The 19,228-nt window shown below is 41.7% G+C and overlaps 1 protein-coding gene across 2 annotated transcripts in view; it reads right to left on the reverse strand.

The window, feature by feature from the left end:
• ARHGEF28 (Rho guanine nucleotide exchange factor 28) overlaps positions 1–19,228 on the reverse strand; it is a 301,505-nt gene that overhangs the window by 41,284 nt on the left and 240,993 nt on the right. For both annotated transcript variants that reach the window (XM_019463023.2, XM_019463024.2), the window contains 7 exons: positions 17,806–17,928; positions 16,477–16,594; positions 13,229–13,483; positions 11,594–11,670; positions 6,827–7,005; positions 5,707–5,798; positions 4,399–4,581 (listed from right to left, as the gene is read on the reverse strand). In XM_019463023.2, the coding sequence (XP_019318568.2) occupies positions 4,399–4,581; positions 5,707–5,798; positions 6,827–7,005; positions 11,594–11,670; positions 13,229–13,483; positions 16,477–16,594; positions 17,806–17,928 (1,027 nt within the window). The remainder of the gene's footprint in view (positions 1–4,398; positions 4,582–5,706; positions 5,799–6,826; positions 7,006–11,593; positions 11,671–13,228; positions 13,484–16,476; positions 16,595–17,805; positions 17,929–19,228) is intronic.

Genomic DNA, 19,228 nt, shown 5'->3' on the forward strand with positions numbered 1-19,228 from the left:
GGCGACCTATACCAATACTTTTAGCATCATTTTATGATAGAGAATTAATAAAAAGATGTGCTATATAAAAAAGTCTCAAATTTAACTTTCGGTTACATTAAGTATGCTGAAAAACTTTCTGTAATTCAATTAATTTAAATATGATTTCAGGCATGAACGTTTTAAAACCTACTATTCAGAGAGACTAGCTCTTCTTCAAAACAGAATTTCCCCAACTGTACCTTAAAAAATGCAGATTTCCAAAATTTACCTAGACCTACTAGATCAGATTCTCCAAGGGAAAAGACAAAGAATTTGCATTTTAAACAAGCACAAAAGGCTGCTCTTAGGATCTGGTAAGACTGGGAAACACTACACCAAGAAAGTGAGGTTTTTATTTATGCTAAATGCTTTCAACTAGCATGTGAATGGTACAGTTTTAAAGGCCCTATAAATATGTCTAAAACATCGTGTCCAGTGTTGGAATTTAGCAAATGCTCATTGAGCACCTACGCTGTTCTAGGGGCTCCTGGGCATGTGATTAACTAATTAGGAGAGTTTGAGACGAAAGAGGAAACAGACACCTGCAAGTAACTATATACAAGGTAGCATGTGATCAGTGCTGAGTTCTATCATCCAGTTATTAGAGTACCATAAAATGCTCCAGGAATGCTAAGGAGCAAAACAGTTGCATTAGCCGGTGGAATTAGGAAGAAGTTACTAAAGGAAATGACAACTGAGGAGAATCTTGAAGGATGAAGGGGATTCAAGAGATAGAGACAAAAGAGGAGAAAGAGAAGAAAAGCCATCCAGTAAAGCAACCACCTAGGGAGACTATTCAAGGTGCATTACTGAACTGTTTTTTATTTTCCCCCCAGAGATAAAGACCTCACCCTGATTAAGAATTCCTGCTAGGGGTTCCTGGGCGGCTCAGTCCATTAAGCATCTGACTCTTGGTTTCGGCTCAGGGCATGATTTCACGGTTCATGAGTTCGAGCCCCACACTGGGCGTTCTTGTTGACCGTGTGGGAACCTGCTTGGGATTCTCTCTCTCCCTTTGTCTCTGCCCCTCCCCCACTCACTCTGTCTCTAAATTAATTGATTAATTAATTAAAAGAATTCCTGCTAGATCTCGGAGTACTGACGAACAGCGACTCAGGGTGGGTCAGGCAGTACCTCAACTGTTTGGTGTTCTCTTAAGCAGCTGGGTCCCCTCCTATTCCCGAGCGCCTACACAACATAGAGGGCCAGATGAATTAAGGCAGAGGGACCTAACAGCAGGCATCGCTCACAGTTCTGATGGCAGAAGAGGTGAAAGCCACCAGCTAAAAATTGAGAGGGGGTGACTTACCCAATAAAGACATTATCGAGGGTCACTCGAAAGTACTTGTAGCTTTATTTCTAAAATATACCTTGCATTGATCCACTTCCCTCTACTTCCACTGTCAACAGTCCCAACAACCCCCATCAGCTCCTGTAACTGCCTCCCAACCATCTCTGGCAAACGGGTCTCCCTCACTCTGCTCCCCTGACGGCAGCCAGTAATCTTCTCGAGACGTGTGATTGTGCCACACCCATGATTAAAAGCCACCAGTAACTGCCCATCAAGCGTGGAATAAGGTATTTCTTTAACCAGAGCCTACAAACATCTATCTCTGCTCACCCAGGCAACCTCATCTACTTCCCTGAGTGCTGCCGCCCTGCCTTACTTCTTCCCTTGAACATGCCACGCTCACTCCACACACGAGGGCATTGTGCCTACTCGGTCCTTGCCCAGGAGTGGTTCTCCCCCGTATCTCCAGACAGCTGGCTTCTTCTCACCTTTCCGTTCTCATGTCAAAAAAATCATCCCCTCAAAGAGGTCTTCCCTGGCTTCTCTAACACAGAGCCTTCACCTCACCCCAATCTTATTTTCTTGTGACTTTCTGAAATTACTTTGTTTCCTTAGGTACTGCCTGTCTTCCCCCCAATTAGAAGTTTTTATCGCCCTCTTTTTTTTTTTTTTTTATTGAAGTGTAGTTGACAATGTTGTTTTAGTTTCAGGTGTGTACCATAGCTAGTCCACAATTCTCTACATTATGCTGCGCTCACCGCAAGTGTAGCTGTCATCTGTCACCATGAAATACCATGCAATACCACTGATTAGATTCCCTAGGCTCTACCTTTTATCCCTGTGATTTCGTCATTCCGTAACTGGGAGCCCATACCTAACCAGAAGTTATGAAAGGATTACTTCCATCAGCACCAACAACAAAGCACAGGGTCGAGGCTGAATGAATGAATGGATGAATGAACCCATCAGTTGACCCCTCTTCAGACAACCTCTATGCCCTTCTCATGACATCGGTTTCCTCATCAAATCAAGATGATAGAATGCCCTGGTTTCTAAATTCTCCTCCAGAGATAATATTCTGAGACCCTGAGCCAGGGCTTGGCAAGCTTTTTCTGCCAAGGAGCACATTTTAAATAGTTTAGGCTTTGTGGGGCATAGGATCTCTGTTGCAGTTATTCATCTTGTTTTCTCTCTCAAACCCATTGTCCCTGTCACCTCCAAACTATTATCCCTCACCCCCAGACCCCTTTTTTCCTTTAGTTTCATGGCATCCGATTATACCACTCACTACCCCTCCTTGTTGTCACTCATCTATAGACTCCTTGAACAATTTAGCACCTGGTGCAAGTTCTCTCCCTTTCCCCAATGCCACTCTTGTCAGAATTCTCAGGAATTTCAGTTTTATGAACATAGACCTTCCAATACCTTGGCCTCATGTCTCCTTGACTTTCTCATTTCCCCAGTGATCTCATCCCCCACCCTACCTCGGTCAAACCCCCAGTTATATCCTAGACTTTTTAAAAAAATTTTTTAAATTAGGTTTCTTTATTTTTGAGGCAGAGATAGAGCGCGAGTGGGGGAGGGTCACAGAGACAGAGGGAGACACAGAATCTGAAGCAGGCTCCAGGCTCTGAGCTGTCAGCACAGAGCCCGATGCTGGGGCTCAAACTCACAAACTGTGAGATCATGACACGAGCCAAAGTCGGACGCTCAACCGAATGAGCCACCCAGGTGCTCCTAGACTTATTATTTTTTTTAATCTTTGTTTATTTTTGAGAGAGAGGGAGACAGAAGATCCAAAGCAGACTTCACACTCTCAGTACAGAGCCCGATGCAGGGCTCAAGCTCAAGAAGCATGAGATTATGCCCTGAGCCAAAGTCGGACGCTTAACTGACTGAGCCACCCAGGAACCCTCCGGGGGGCTCCTTTTAAAACAGACATCAAGTCAATGTGCTACTCAAACCCTCTAATGCTTCCCATGCCCCTCAGAATGAAATCCAAACTCCTTACTGACCTCCATCTGGTCCCTATAATCTGAGCGCTAGTTGGCTCTGACTCATCGGCCACTCACCACCCCTCCCTTCACTCTACCTGCACAGTCCTCCTGGCCATTCCTCAGGCTTGGCACTCACCTGCCTTGGAACCTTTGCATCCTCTGTTCTCTGTGTCTGCAACATTCTTTCCCCAGATGTCTACCTGGCTTTTTCACTTCCCTTATGTCTGCTTACATATCACCTTACCAAAGAGGCCTTTCTTGGTCACTTTAACACAAAGAGAACCTCCCCACTCGATCTCTCTACTCCCTCTCCTGTTCATCTTTTTAAAAAAAAAAATAGGGTTCAGACTTTATGACAATCTACCTTGAAGCAACTGTCCTCCACAGTTTCTCAAATAAGACTGCCTCGTTTTTTATTGAAGTATCATTAACACACCACATCACATTAGTTTCAGGTGAACAGTAGAGTGATTCAACAATTCCATACTTTACTCACTGCTAAGCACTGGAAGTGTGTTCTTAATCCCCCCTCGCCTACTTCCCCCATTCCCCCACCCATCTCCCTTCTGACAACCAGCCATCTGTCCTCTGTATTTAAGAGTCTTTTTTTTTTTTTTTTTTTTTTTTTTTGTCGTTGTTCGTTTGTTTCCTAAATTCCACATAGGCGTGAAATCACATGGTATTTGTTTTTCTCTGACTTAGCTTCACTAAGCATTACACCCTTCCGTCCGTCCACACTGCTGCAAGTGGCCAGATCTCATTCCTTTTTACGGCTAAAATTCTATTCTGTATATGTACGCACATATATGTGTCTTCTTTATCCTATTTATTCTATTGTGTATATGTATGTGTCTTCTTTACCCATTCATCTACCGAGGGGCGCTTTTTTTTCCTTCATAGTACTTGACACGACCCGACACATGTATTTTCTTTTACTTCGCTATTTCTGGAGTATGAATTGTAGCACAGTTGAGCCTCTGTCTCATTGCTCTATGTGCTCGGCACCAAGACCACAGCGCTGGGCACACCCAGAAGGTACTTGAACATTTTCTGAGCCTGTCAAAGCAAATAGTTTTGGAAGCAGCTTACCTTCTTTCAGTGCCGCTGCCACTAATGAGGATGCCTGGGGAGGCTCTCCTGGGTCAGGCTTAATGAGGAGGTGGGGCTCTAGATGGACATCCTCAAGTCCACTCAATTCTCCGAGCTCAGCATAGATATGCAGCTTCTCCTCCAAACATGTGCAAATTTGTTGGTCTTGGTTACTGAGGATTTCTACGAAATGGCATTTAGCACAGAAGGTTGGCAGAGGAATACAACAACTGTATGAAAATCCAAGCTAGAAGAACACGATGTTGCTCGTCAGTATGGTCTCACAGGTCAAGTACAAGTTGCTGAGCGGGACACAACCGGGTTCAAACCCTAACTCTTCCACTTAGTGACTGTAGCTTCCATGGTCTTTCCTGTACATTTATTGCGCTCGGATGCGTGTTCCTTTCCCCTGCCTCTAATTCCAGAAAGACTTGCAAAACTATTCTTTGTTCAGCTTGTTTTCCAATAAGACTAAACACAAAGCTGAGGAATGAAAATCGAGGTGGGGTGGCAGTGTCCATGATGACCGATACCCGCAAGGGAAAACAATGCAAAGCTACTCAGGCTTCAGTCTTGCTTAAGACCACACCTACTGGTTTAGGTTTTGGTTTCTCAACATCCAAGGTCTTTGATAATCTTGGCATGTACCATTTTCCTCTGATGTCAATGTATCACGTGATTCTTACGGTTTAAAGGGACCTCCATCAGCATCTAATCCAGGGGTTCTCAGTCTGCCTCGGTACCAACTGGGCAGAATTTAAAATCCATCCACAACCACCTCCCATAGAGCCCAAGGGAAACGGATGAGGGTAGGGCCCAGGCATCAGAATTTTTACAAAACTCCCAGAGTAATTCTGATGTCTAGCCAGAGATGGGAATCATTGAGCTAATCTAATTTCCTCAATTCAAAGACGTGGAAACTGATGACCAGAGTTAATGGGTTCCTTGCCCAGAGTCACACAAGTGTGACCTTCCAGTGCTGGGACCTAAAATTACAGCACCAGACAATGACCCCAGGGCGCATCTGTACCAAAACTGCCCTGCCCACAGTTACTGTTTCGTACATGTTACGTGGATAATTATTTCTTAAAATTTGTTATAGATTTTTAAATCACTAAGGAGGAAGGAGAGAGACGGTCCTCTTGTTTGAACACTCCTGAAACCCATTTTTTGTTCTCAAAAGTGATGGGTGGACCTCAGGTTCACGGAATTCATGCTTTAATCATAACCCCCATTCGTGACACCTGGCCTTGCCCAACACCCAAGGAGAACACCACGGCCAGGGAGTCAGAGATGTGTGCACAGTACCTTGACATTGCTGAATTCTGGCCACTCTTGCTTCAGCTTTCCGCCTCTCCTCATCAGATTCACTTGTCCTTCCCCCTTCTTCTTCTGGGCAACTTTAAAAGACAATAGTTAAGACAGACCACTGAAAACCAAATTCAAGTATCTTTCGGTTCATTAGTAAGACATGGGGACTTGAAGGTGGCATTATTCAGAGAAGAAAAATTCAGCATAAAGAGAATTCTTCGTGCCCTCTAGCTGAGATACTTGGTTTTCTTGCGTATATAAAAGACCTAGCACGTACGACATAGCTCTCCAAGTCAGCAGTACAGGATGACTCGAATATTCCAACAAACACACATACACAAATGCACTCATGTGCTCACACCTCTACGCCCCACACTATCAACACTAGCATTAGGTCCGACTAAAATAGTAAGTTTTGCTTTCTACTACATTTGGGTACTTCGCAATGGGACAGAGTAGAGGGAGTTGGAGGGGACAGAGGTAGGGTGCCAGCTTGAGTATGGTGCAGTGGAGGTGGAGGAATTTTATAAAACATCACTCAAAACAGATTAATCAAATCACCATTAAGGATGATCATCCTCACCCCCTCCAGTTTATAAAAACACTAGTAATGACAAGGAAATTGACTTTGAACACTTAGATCGACCAATCTAAAAATGTTTATTGAATGATTCTTCAGAATTAGGCACACACAAAAACAAAAAGCATGGCCCCTGCCCTCGAGGAGCTTCCAATCTAATACACATATATACACGAAAAAGGTAGCGGCTACAAGGCAATATACGACAGGCACCAAGTAAATGCTGTAGAGAGCAGGTGTTAAAGAATTCCGGGTAAGGAAGAGACCACTGGAACTGGAGGTCTTCACGAAGGAGGGAAGCCATGAGCTGCACCAGAGATGAGCAGGATTCACACAGGCGGAGGGGAGGTAGGGCTTTACATGCAGGGAGGCGCAGAGAACAAAGCTGCAGATGAGGGGCTATCACAGGCAGGGGCGGGGGCAGGGAGCAGACCAGTCCGGCTGAGGCAAAGTGTTCATGCAGAGGAAACATGGTTAGAATACTTTCCCCAAGTGGACGAGTCCATCCCCTGGCGTATGGACAGAAGGAAAGGTTACCTTTCTACTGCCTGTTGGATCCGTCTCATCCAGTTATTCCGTTCCTCCTTGGAGTTGGTATGAATTTCATACATCTCAGGACCGGCAGATGAAGCACTGATTAGAAACATTCCTCTTTCCTCATTAGCAACTTCTCTAGCAATAAGCTTCTGAAGGGAAATAACTGATGGCTTCTGATCCTACATGAGATAGGAAGAGGTACAGGTGAAACAGCAACCCACCAAAACTAAGGGTCTCACCAAACACATGAGCCGAAGAAAGCACGAGTGTTAGGCAAATGAGTTCACTTCGACCTTTCAGAAGCTCTGTGGAAGCTGCTCAGATCTCCAATGGCAAGGGTGTGCTGAAGAGAGGATGAGAAGAAAAGGATAAAGGGGAATGTTTGTCCTTAAGAATGGGTGGCGTCAGAGGACACCCTTTTAAAATGCAGAACGATCTGAGCGCTAAGACTATCAAAATGCCACAGTCAGGGATTGAGGGATTTTTCTAGAAGGGCGTGGGACAGAAAATAGCTTATCAAATATCACAAGGAGATGAGAGAGGGTGGACCACCTAAGAGTCCACTGGATTTAGCAGTATTTAGGGTGGTCCTTGAGAGTGACAGTGGGAAGGAGGAAGCCCGACCTCAGACTCCCTGAGCATAAGCAGGGTCTTCTGCTGTCGAAGTACAGAGCATACCAATTCAACTTCTGTAGTGTGCCCTGCCAATGTCTCTTCCTCCCACCAACAATGGGAGCCATGGCAGGCAGGAACGAGTCTGATTCATACTTATACGCCTAGTACATTGTTTGGCATGGTGCAGGCTTTCAATAACTGTCTGCAGAACTGGACTTAGCTGAAGAGGAAGAAAGGCTAAAATTTGGCATATAAGCCATGATGAAACCATCTCTTCTACCAACATTTATTATGATCTTTCGATGTCCCATTGCTAAGCCCTGGGGATTCAATGATGAGTAAGAGAATAATAACTAACCTGGGAAAGGAACCGTAGCTGAAAGAATAACCAAAAAATAAATAAATAAATGCCTGCAGGAGATAAACAGTTTTGGGGGGAAGTATGAAGAATCTTCTATGGCTTGCGGCTTCCACCACTGTTCAGAGTTGGTAGCAGAACGTGGTTTGGCTTCTCCTTCATGGAATGAACAACATCTTTACCCAGAACATGCCACTATATCTCTCATGGCCGACTCCTTAGTGCTGACCTGTCTGCTCTCCCAGCATCACACAGCTATACCACATCTAAAGTTGTGTGCAAGGGCGTGCCCACAGTATCTCTTCATCTCATTCTATTTTTCCCCAAATGTTTATTTATTTATTTTGAGAGAAAGAGAAAGAACACATATAGTGGGGGAGAGGGAGAAAGAAACAGAGATAGAGAGAGAAACAGGGGTGGGGCGGGGAGAATTCCAAGCAGGCTCCACGCTGTCACCACAGAGCCCAGTGCAGGTCTTAGTCTCATGAACCGTGAGATCATGACCTGAGCCAAATTAAGAGCTGGATGCTTAACTGACTGAGCCACCAGGTGCCCCCCATTCTTCTTAGAGCAGCAAAAAAACAAAAACAAAAACAAAAACCAACAACTTTTTGAATACTGCCCTCTCTAATTAGGGAGAGTGCCTGAACACTGTTAATATCCTTCGTTAAATAATGGAAATACGACCAAAGACCTTATTTGCTTTCCTTCCTTCAATGCACGGGGTTAGGTTCCTCAGCTTTCAAGGTAAATGGCCTCTGCATATAAAAGGCAGAGTAGGTTTCAATAGCAGAAGACATTAGCAAGAATGAAATTATCTGAACCAATTGGTTAGCATTGCATAAGGAGGGGAGGTGGTAAGGTCAGGTAATTTTAAAATGAAAAATAGGTAAGCAGGTAGAAAGTACCATTAACTGAATGACCCATCAGACCAGGAAGCATCGTTATTTGTATTAATCACACATGAACACTAGAGATGATTGAGAATTCAAATTAAATCTCTAGGAATGGAAGTAACAGGTCTGCCTTAGAGAGAGATGTTAAAAATAGGTGATGCCAATTCCTAACCCAGCCTGCAGAAATGTTCTGTTTGTGCCTCAGCATTTTAAAACCACATTTTAAATAGTTGCCAACTTTTAAAATCTGAGGGATTCCCCATGTTTTAAACCTGCAGATTTGTGGGTTCTTGGAAAAAGCAGACTGGCAATCCTGGGCTCATGGATTCATTTAAACACACTGATTCATTTAAACACCTCTGTGACACAGGTCATGTTCTCACCAGTTCACTACAGTCTCTACCACTTGCTATGGGATCCTTGATCCCAAGCCCCCTCTCAGTTTACACCTGGGTGTTGCCTGCCAATCCCCGCAGGCAGGGCGATCGCCTCTGCCACAAAGGAAGAGGAAAAGGAGCTGCTACATTTAGCCCTGGTATCACACCCCCTCCATGTGTGATTCCATGAAGTGTCTGATTCCACAAGTAATTCCCTTCGAAATCCCACTGTGGTAATAAGATCTTAACGTTGCTGCCTATTTTAAAGTTGCACATTACCATGCTCACTTTGTACTTTTAATTGCTCATTTTGAAATTACCTTCTTTAATATTCAAGAGATCCTCCTAGACTCAGTACTCAGTCATCTAGGATTTAACGAACATCTCTATGTTTTCCTATTCATTTCATAGATTTAGGCCCTACTCCCATTTCCAGCTGAGTCCTCTTTAAAAACAAAATTTCTTCTAGGGACACTACTCCATTCTTCTGCTATTTTCAGCTACTTATCATCTGGCCATTTCCAAATTCATCATGTCTTTTGTAACATGTAGCAAGTGAAGCATTCACTAAAGAAGTTTTTCTAGCAGTACAAAGAGCAGAGAAACTCACCCACAGGTATTAGCAGGAAGCTAGCTTCTTATAATACCAAGGTGAGAACTAGGAAATCCAGACATTTGTATAACCTTAGCTAATACAGCAATTCCCTCAAGGTGTTAGCCAGAAGATATTTAAGACACAAGGGCTATGTCAACTAAATGTGTATGATGCAACTCAAAAGCGTATGTTGTAACAGCACAGTGCCCTTGACCGCTTACACATAATGCCTTCTCTTATGCTGACATTGACAAGGGAAAGCCGCTATGTGTCATGCTAGCATCTCTGTGAAACAGCATCGGTATCATCTTACTGTTGTCTGTAGTCAAACACCTTCTACCAAAAGGGGCGAAGGTGTGGCTGCCTTCATTCTAGATTTGGTGGACTTTATTCCTAACATCCCACTTAATGGCAAATGTGGTCTAAAGCTGGCACAGCTAACTCTTCAAGAGGTCGCACAGGAGGGACAAATCCACAGTTCAAGTCCTACTATCAGGTGAGCATCACAACTTGATCTGAATCTATATGCTATGTTGTCCTAGAAAAGAAGAGGGTTATCTTTATGCTGCATCTAAGCTTTGACCTGTCGGCAGGTCATTTGGCCTGTATGGACACTGCTAATATCCTTCGTTAAATAATGGAAATACAGCCAAAGACCTTATTTGCTTTCCTTCCTTCAATGCACGGGGTTAGGTTCTCTTATGATCTGCTTCTCTTTCAGCTCTTTAGTTTTGAACAACTTTTGTTTCTATAAAGGTGTAGAATGAATTTTTCTCTTCTACCATGGTCCTCACCTCCCATAGGACAAGCCAAATGGTTTCACCTTCCCACTTACTTTCTCTCTGTTCAGAGCACCCCAAATAATAGCATAGAGAGGTTGCTACACAAATCAGTAGGTTGTCATGAAATCTGCAATATATACAGTTCAAATGCATCAGGGCCATGGGGACTTGCTTAAGATCTCTTGCTATTTTCTGCAGTAGCTTTGTGAAACAATCTCTGACCTTTATACAACTTGGCCTCAGGGTGCCGATGAGAGCAATGTGCCAAACAGGGGGAAGGAGGCTATTGGGCCAAGGTGACAAGCACAGATGGGGTAGGTGAGGCATTCCACCAGCCTCTTCCTCCACCAAATCCACCACTGACTGAGCAGGCAGGCTTCTTTGTTTTCTCTGAACCGCCTAACAGAAACTTCACTAAGCCTTGAATTTGCTAAAACCGGTTAGAATTGATGATATCTACGAGTAGTACCCAAATGTCCTATTCGTCAATGGGTGATAAATATGAACCATTTTAGAGAGCCACCATTACAATGCCCACACCAGTACTGCATCTGGATTCTTTCCTTTAACAGGGCCTGATGCTCCTTAATGCTGACAGAGTTAATTGAGGACATCTTTCTTCTTAAAGGGACTCATTCGGACCACAAGATGCTGCATAAAAAATGTTATAAAATACTGGTTTTACTTTTAGTCTAACTCCGTGCCAGCAATGAAATTAATATAACACACTATAAAGATTAATGTTGTCTGAATAATCGTAGTAATTGGTGGTCATTATAGTAGAAACAATGAAGAAGCTTCTTTAAAGTTTAGATACCACAATGGTGTTCTCTTGTTTGGCAGGAGGAACATCATGACAGTTATGAAGTGGGATGGCAACGGGTACAGTAGGGACCGACCAATGGAAACAGAACAAGAGTCCAGAAGAAACCCACCATTCCCAGCATTAACATTTGAGTGGCTGGGAAGGCATGGTGGGGAAGATCTGGAAGAAATGCCAAGATAGCCAGATGATAGAGGGTCACCTGAGGGGCTAAAGATAGTGCCTGTCCACCAACCAGCACCAAAGTACTTGAATACTTTTACATTTGTTTAATAAGTGAATCAACCATTTAAAATATGCATCACACGGCCATATACTTACAACAGCTGCAAAGATGTATTTCTGGTCTTTTTCTTGTAAAAAGAGCAGCACATCAGTTAGGAGGAGAGCCAGGGTATCTTCAAAGGAAAGATATTACTAGTATTAATGAAGCTAACCACAGTTCAAATGCCTTTATCAAATACTCTTATTTCATGGTTGAAACTTAAATAAACTTATTAAAAATAGACTAACATTTAGTCTAAGTATGGAACTTCTATAAAAATGCCCGTATTAGGGTAGCCAAAGATGAACTTTACAGACAACTTAGATTAGCTGTGTTTATGCATGCAGGTCTGTATCACTATAGGCAGAGCTAAATCTCCAGCAAAATGTAATACTGTAGTATTCGGATGGGAAAAAAAAATATCCAATAAACAAAAGTTCTAATAGAATGGAGCAAGTGGTTACCTTTAGAAAAAGAAGCTTAACTATAACTGTTGGAGCGCAGTTTCTGCCTTGAATTAGGTGTACAAGTCTGCTGTCTTGCTCCATCTAGACCTGAGCGAGTTTGTGATCTTCTATTTCCACAAATTGTTCACGGCAACTCATCTTCTCTAGCCTACTCAACATCCTAACAGAGTTATCCAACTGCTGATTCAGGGAAATGACCAAGAGCAAAGGACTTGCTGCAACGTGATCTACAGACTGGTTAATGTTTTCGTTTGGTTAATGTTCAAATTGTGGTTAATGTGTGGTTGCAACATTGTGGACCAACAAATCCCATCTCAGTCGTTAGATGCAAACACCATGAAAACCTGATAATCCTCCCAAGGGTTACCTTTGAGTAACTAGACCCTTTGAATAACTTCTTCCTCTTCTTACCTGAGCAAGTTACTAAGATATACTAAAAACAGGGATAACAGACCAGTGGTTCCTAACCCTGGCTGCACAGCAGACTCACCTGGGAGCATTTAAGCACCCCTACACTGGGACTTCATCCCCAGACCGATAAAATCAGAATCTCTGGGAGAAGACTCGAACATCAGTAATTTTTTTTAAGCTCCCAAGGCGATTCTATCACATGCGATCAGGGTGGAGCCAGCCTGCATCAGGTAAGATGGTACCTACAGAATCAGACCTTCAGAATCTGAATAAGCGGTTTTAGAGTCTAACTAGATTAATAGGGTCAGATTAATGCCAGTAAATGGCAAACAGAAGCACTGAGGAAGAGTTTGCACCACTGCCAGCATGGGTATTTCTGCATCTTTTTACTCAGTAAGAAAGATGACATTCAGAGCTCATGTTTCCCCTCGATGGCATGACAGCCCCTGGCTGGCCTGGTGCACAGATGCTAAATGTACAGGCATATTGCCTCATTTTCAACACACTGCATGTGCCTGACGACTATTTCCATGCCAGCCATTAGCAGGATTCTCAGTGCCTTTGATTCAAACGTTCCAAACTGCAAATTCATAAAATATTTATGAAGGCTTTTGCCTGGGGCACCACACGCCCCCCAAAGATTCGTGGTATTTGCCCAGTGAAGGTGACGACCGGATCCCACAGGGATCCTTCCACGTCCCAGGGGGCCTGTGTGCATCTGCCACCTCGGGACCACTTTTCCTTTTGAAAACATGTCCTGTTACATGAGTAACATGTGAAAGAAGAAAAACAGGTCTGCTGGAGCCCCAATACCTTTGAAACGACCTGTGGCAGTTTTCCAGTAAACAAGGCCATCATATAACAGAGTCCTTTCTTTACTTATCAGTGCTTGTTTCCTAAACACGTGGCCATTTTTGAGCTTTGTGTAGGTTTTGTTTTCGATCTTATTCAAGATCTCAAGCCATTTTTGGTTTTTCTCATACTCGCTGACTTTTAAATCCACAGCGGCAATCATGTCTTTAATTAAGCACAGAGCTTTGCACAAGTCTTTATGTTCTTCACTTCTTTCTGCGTGGGAAAAAGAAAGAACACTATAAAATTAGCCATTGTGCTGAGGAAGACAGTTTTTTGTGTGTTAAATGCAATTAAAATCATACAAGTGGCAAAAATCACACGATGAAAACACTGGATTAAGTTCAGATGCTTTATTATCAGTCTGTACCCTTCCTCCCAAAAAGAACTGTTAAATGATGTACTTATCACATGTGCTTAACCTGAAACACTGTAAGATGTCTGAGTTCTAGAGACTGCTATGACCTTCCCCAAGAACACTGAATGTGTTAGATACTCACCTTGGCTTTCTTTCCACCTTTCCAGGCACAGGTAATCAAATAACCCCTTCACCGAATCCCTTACAATTTAACCAGGCTGCAGGCCCAAATTAGAATCCTTTCAAGACAGAGTGATTTCAACAACAAGGTGATTTGAACAGGCCCCAGACTCATTTGCCTTCCTGGATCCCTCCCCCTCCATAAAAAATATTCTATATTATATTTTAGAACTGCATTAGCATCAAGATGCATGTATTAATAAAATATATTTTAACACTTTCAACCTAAAAAAATGGCATAAAAACACTGTGCTTAGTGGGTCGAAGTTAGTAGGTCAGTCACAGTAATCATCGATTCCAGTTGTTATTCTTTGAAACACTGGCCATCTGCTCTTATCTCTAAGTTATCTTATGAAAAAACTCTGGAGGAGTTTCTGGAACAGGATCCTAGGACTCCAGATGAAACTGGATTTAACAATTTTCTTATTTGATGACAAAGAACACCCGGTTAATGTTTATTGAGGTCAGTAGAACTGAAAGTTTCAGGAGGTCAGAAGGTGCTGGAAGGAGAGAAGGAAAACTGGCTGAGAGCATGAAAGCCTAGAAAGAACAGAAATAAACACACAGAAATAGCAGTCACATGAGAGGAGAACAAGTCCTCAAACAGTCTAAACGTTTCCAGGTTCTAAATGTCCTAGATACACCAAGGATTTTTTTTTTTTTTTTTTTTTTTTCAGAAAACCAACCAACAGATCCTGACAGGGCTCCTCAACAAGGAAGATACTTTCTTTCTCACTGTCTGAAAGTATCTTCTTTCCTACACTTACCAACCACTAAGCAGCCCCTCCCCCTCAAAATATGCTTCTCTCTAAAGAACCTATTTTATAAATATGAAAGGTGAGTAAAGAAACGCAAGGTTGAGTTATAAGGTAACATGTAAGGCCAAGAAAAGGCTCAGTCATTTGACGAGGAGGGACAAATTCCTGTCCTGTAATGGCGGGCTACATGAAGTGAAGCAGCATGGGCCTCTCTTGGAGTCTTGTCAGAATGATTCCTTGGGCTTCACCTCAGACCTAACTGAAGCAGAATGTGCGCGCAAACAAGATATGCAGGAAAGGACTCTGCCGAATGAAGTGTGAGAAGCACAGCCATAATAGAGCCACATGAACCAACGTTCCCAGAAGCCAGAGAGAGGATGGACCACTGGGGGGTCTGACCTAAGGAAGCAGTGTCCATTCAGTCACTATGACGGCTATACCTGAAGAGCCATAAGTCACACTCATCATTTCTGACACACAGTAGGTAATGACTGTTAATCACTCTACCAAGAACTTGGCACGGGGTGATTCTTGGAGTAGTGATAGCTGACCTAACACAATCTGACAGATTTTAGTGTCTGACACACCGTATTAAAACTTTACACTTCATACGAACATCATACCAATGGAAAGCCTCAGGTGTGTTTTCATTATTTTTGCTGAGAACAACATTTATGAGGCTTTTCTCTTCACACTGTTCTTGTATTTCCCTTTACGTTAAATTACACGGAGTGGTAAAAATGGGATCAAGGAATAGCTGCCCCCATTCCAGCGTGAACTTAGTCCTTAACATGACCAAAAAAAAAGGGAACACTAACTCATGCTTTTCTACTCACCTAGACTGCTTCCCCCCCACCCCTGCCCCAAAAGGATGTTAGACGTTCACATTTTTAGACAGGGTACTTAAGATCTCATTACGGTTTTCATCAGCAACAAGTCCATCAATCATAACTAAGGTAATAAAAACAGCTTCCACTCTGTTTACACCAGGCTCTGCACTGGGCATTTTATGCAACCATCTCATTTAACCATCACAACAATTCCCTAAGGATTATAAGTCTCACTTGGTAGTGGAGAAAAACGAGGCTCATTTAACAAACATGCCCAACTAATGACCTGCTAAACCAAGTATATTCAATGGCAATGCAAGTTTACATAATTCCAAACCCCAGTGTTAGTTAACCTACAATGCTACCATCCAAAGAATAATTTACTCAAGATCAATAAGCTAGCTTGAAGAACAGGAATTTTTATGTACTCATCCATTGCTCTGGTATGTTTGTATTTATTGATAACCTATTCTGTACCAGTCACAACACTAGTGTTGAAGAAGGTGCTAGAAGGAGAGGAGAAAAGAACCAGATAGACACAATCCTTCCAGATGCCTTAAGGAGCTTATGGCCCAGCCATATACATTATTAGCCTCTTAAAGGATGCCCAGATGTTACCCCCTGGGACGTGATGATTTGACAGGGTGGGGAAGAAAAGAAAAAAAAGCTCCCTCATGAATTGTTCTCATTCTAATAATTCACTGCTTGGAAGGCTTGACATTTGGTGATAGGATCAATGGCATATGGCTCATCAGACTTACTGGTAAGCGAAGAGGAAGAGGAGGAAGGAAAGGTATTATGAAGATGTGGATGTAGGGAAATTGAAGAAGGGATAGGCAGAGTTGAAGTATGAAGAATGCTGCGTAGCTCGGGCTGCTTGGAGAAATTCAGAAGATTGCCCAGGCTACATTATAAAAGATAACTTCTCAAAATGGACCCAAAACTCAAGGCTCTACAAGTTTTTCCCTAACAAACAGGTTTCATGAATCACAGGCCACAAGCATTTATATCCTTTGGCAATACCTCAGCTATGTTTAAAATTAATGCAAGAGGCAAATGTTTACCCTGGAACTTATTACTCACCCTTTGTGTACTGCAAAATCCTTTCCACCAGGACAGGGTATTTTGTGATACGCTGAGTGACTAGCAGAATGCATTCTGGGATTCCTCGGCGTCGCGCCAAAAGGTTACTATTTCGAAGCTTAAAAATATATATGTATACGTTTTTATATACACAAACTATTTTCTTTTTAGGACTGAGTGTAATAAAACCAAGAATCTGCAACTGTATCATTTTATTCAGATACAGTGTAATATGTATGATCATTCATTAAAACTTGATTAATTGCCACTAAATCATATACTTTGTCATTAATTTCAATAACCTAGTTCTTCAAGCTTAAGGAGTTTCAAGTTACTGTGATGTATTTGTAGTTAATTCCAAAATTAAGCACATGCCAGTAAGTATTAAGATTTATGAAGAGTAAAAGTTCTGGAAAATATTCACAAGTCAAAGTCACATTTTGAGTGTGAGTTTACAGTTAAATATTTGTTTTTCTAAACAATCATCCTCTACATTGGTTATTATTCATCATGGCACTTACAGTTCCCTCTAATCAGGGCAACTTTTTTCCTAAAAATGTTACACTGTTAAGTTTTCAAGTTCTCAAAACAAATGTGCAGTGGGGCAGGGGAGGGGGGAAAGGGGGAGAATCTGGTAGCATTCCTAAAATGGTAGAAAAAATGCAGAATCCATGGAACTCTAAAGGACAAATTTCTTCAACAAATTGGACACCAAAAAATTAATAAATAAGGGGATGGGGAACATTCAAATTAAAACAGATTTAAAAGCTACAATTCCGACACACAATATGTCAACTTTAATCAGATTCTCACTTAAGCAATCCAATTTCATGAGATTCTTAGGGAATCTGACCAGCTGTCTGAAGATATCAAAGAATAATTGTTAACCTATTAGCTGTGATAGTACCATTGTAATTTTTAAAAGATGCATTGTTTAGAGATACATATTACATACATGTGAAATTATATGATGTTCTGGATTTACTTCAAATTAATCCAGTAGGAGTGGGGTGGATTCTATATTTTTACTAAGGTTCTTCTGATTTATAACTTGTCAGGACAGGAAATAGCTTCCCAGGATATCACAAAGGTGGTCAGAAGCTTGGAGGACACATTACAAATATAAAATACAAAAGGAAATGTTTTGGGAGAAATATTTCACAAAGACCGAAAAACAGACCTTCCACCTTTGCCACAAACCTATCACTTTCTTCTCTTTCCCCTGAAAAACAGCATCTAGATGTGAAACTTTTTAAGGTCATATAACAAGCAAGCATCAACTACTTCCCATGCTGGTTTTCCACTTTGTAACAGCTTTAAAATACTTGCCTTAATAAAATTCTGAAACTTTTTATTTTGTTGGAGTTCTTTAAAGAGGCTAACGGCTTCTTTGTGATGGCTACAGAATTCTCCATATACTTTCTTCATTTTATTTGCATTTTCTTCTGAAAACTGAGAAGAGTAACATTTCAGTGATGGTTTACAAATTTAATTAGTTATAAACACTAAAAAGAACATGCAATTTTCAAGTATTTCAATATATTCTTGGCAAATAAAGAATATGAAATTTCTGAACACAGTCCCTTCTTTTCCCCACTTTTTACATTAAACTAAAACAAAGTTGTCAAGAGGTAAGGGGAAGACACCAATCTACCATGGTTTTATTGTTTTAAACATTTGTTATTTTTATTCTTTTTGAGCTGTTTGTGCAACTTTATCATTTGAACCTATTGTTGTTGGGGTTTTTTTGGTTTTGTTTTGTTTTTTGTTTTTTACTTTTCTAGGCTGAAGAAACGCTATGTGGGGCACCTGGGTCGCTCAGTCGGTTAAGGTCCAACTTCAGCTCAGGTCATGATCTCATGGCTCGTGGGTTTGAGCCCCGCGTTGGGCTCTGTGCTGACGGTTCAGAACCTGGAGCCTGCTCCGGATTCTGTGTCTCCCTCTCTCTCTGCCCCTCCCCTGCTCATGCTTGCTCACTCTCTCTCTTCAAAAATAAACAAATATTTTAAAAATTAAAAAAAAAAAAAAAAAAGAAAAGCTATGTGGCAATATTTGCCTCAAGAAGGTTTGACCTCTCACAGGTTGACATTGACATAGGTGAACTGATCATGTCCATGGATTCAGTCCTCAGTTGGGAATTTGATTTTTGTCAGCACATCACAAATGGGTCCAGAGGCAGGTAAAAGGGAAAGATGAATAATCAGAACGCCAATTTATTAACTGATGGACCAAAGTAGAGATGTGGGCTGGATATTTCAATAAGCTTAATTTGTGGAAACATCTCTGGAGAAAAATCTACATGGTAACCATATTAGAATCATAAGGGAACAAACTGAATTACCTGAATGCCAGTGTTTCAGACTTTGACACATTCAGGATTATAGCAACAGAAACCAGAAAACACCTCACTCCCTAACCCCAGGAAAGCACTTCAAATTTACATCACCATCTCTGATGTCTTCATCTTTGCTTATAGTTTTATCTGTGCTTGAGGCCAGTATCTCAAGAGATCTTTAAATTAACTACAATTGCTCAAAATAAATAAATAAATAAATAAATAAATAAATAAATAAATAAATAAATAAAACTTAAGTACAAATCTAACAAGATACATACAGGCCTCATATGCTGAAAACTATACATTGCTAGTAAAAAAAAAAAAATGAAAGAAGATGTAAATCAATGGAGGGAGAGAGATACCATATTCATAGACTGGGAGCCTCAAGATAGTAAAGACATCATTTTTCCCAAA

This window comes from Panthera pardus, unplaced genomic scaffold, assembly GCF_024362965.1.
Source record: "Panthera pardus isolate Hobbes unplaced genomic scaffold, ASM2436296v1 HiC_scaffold_2, whole genome shotgun sequence".
NCBI lineage: Eukaryota > Metazoa > Chordata > Mammalia > Carnivora > Felidae > Panthera > Panthera pardus.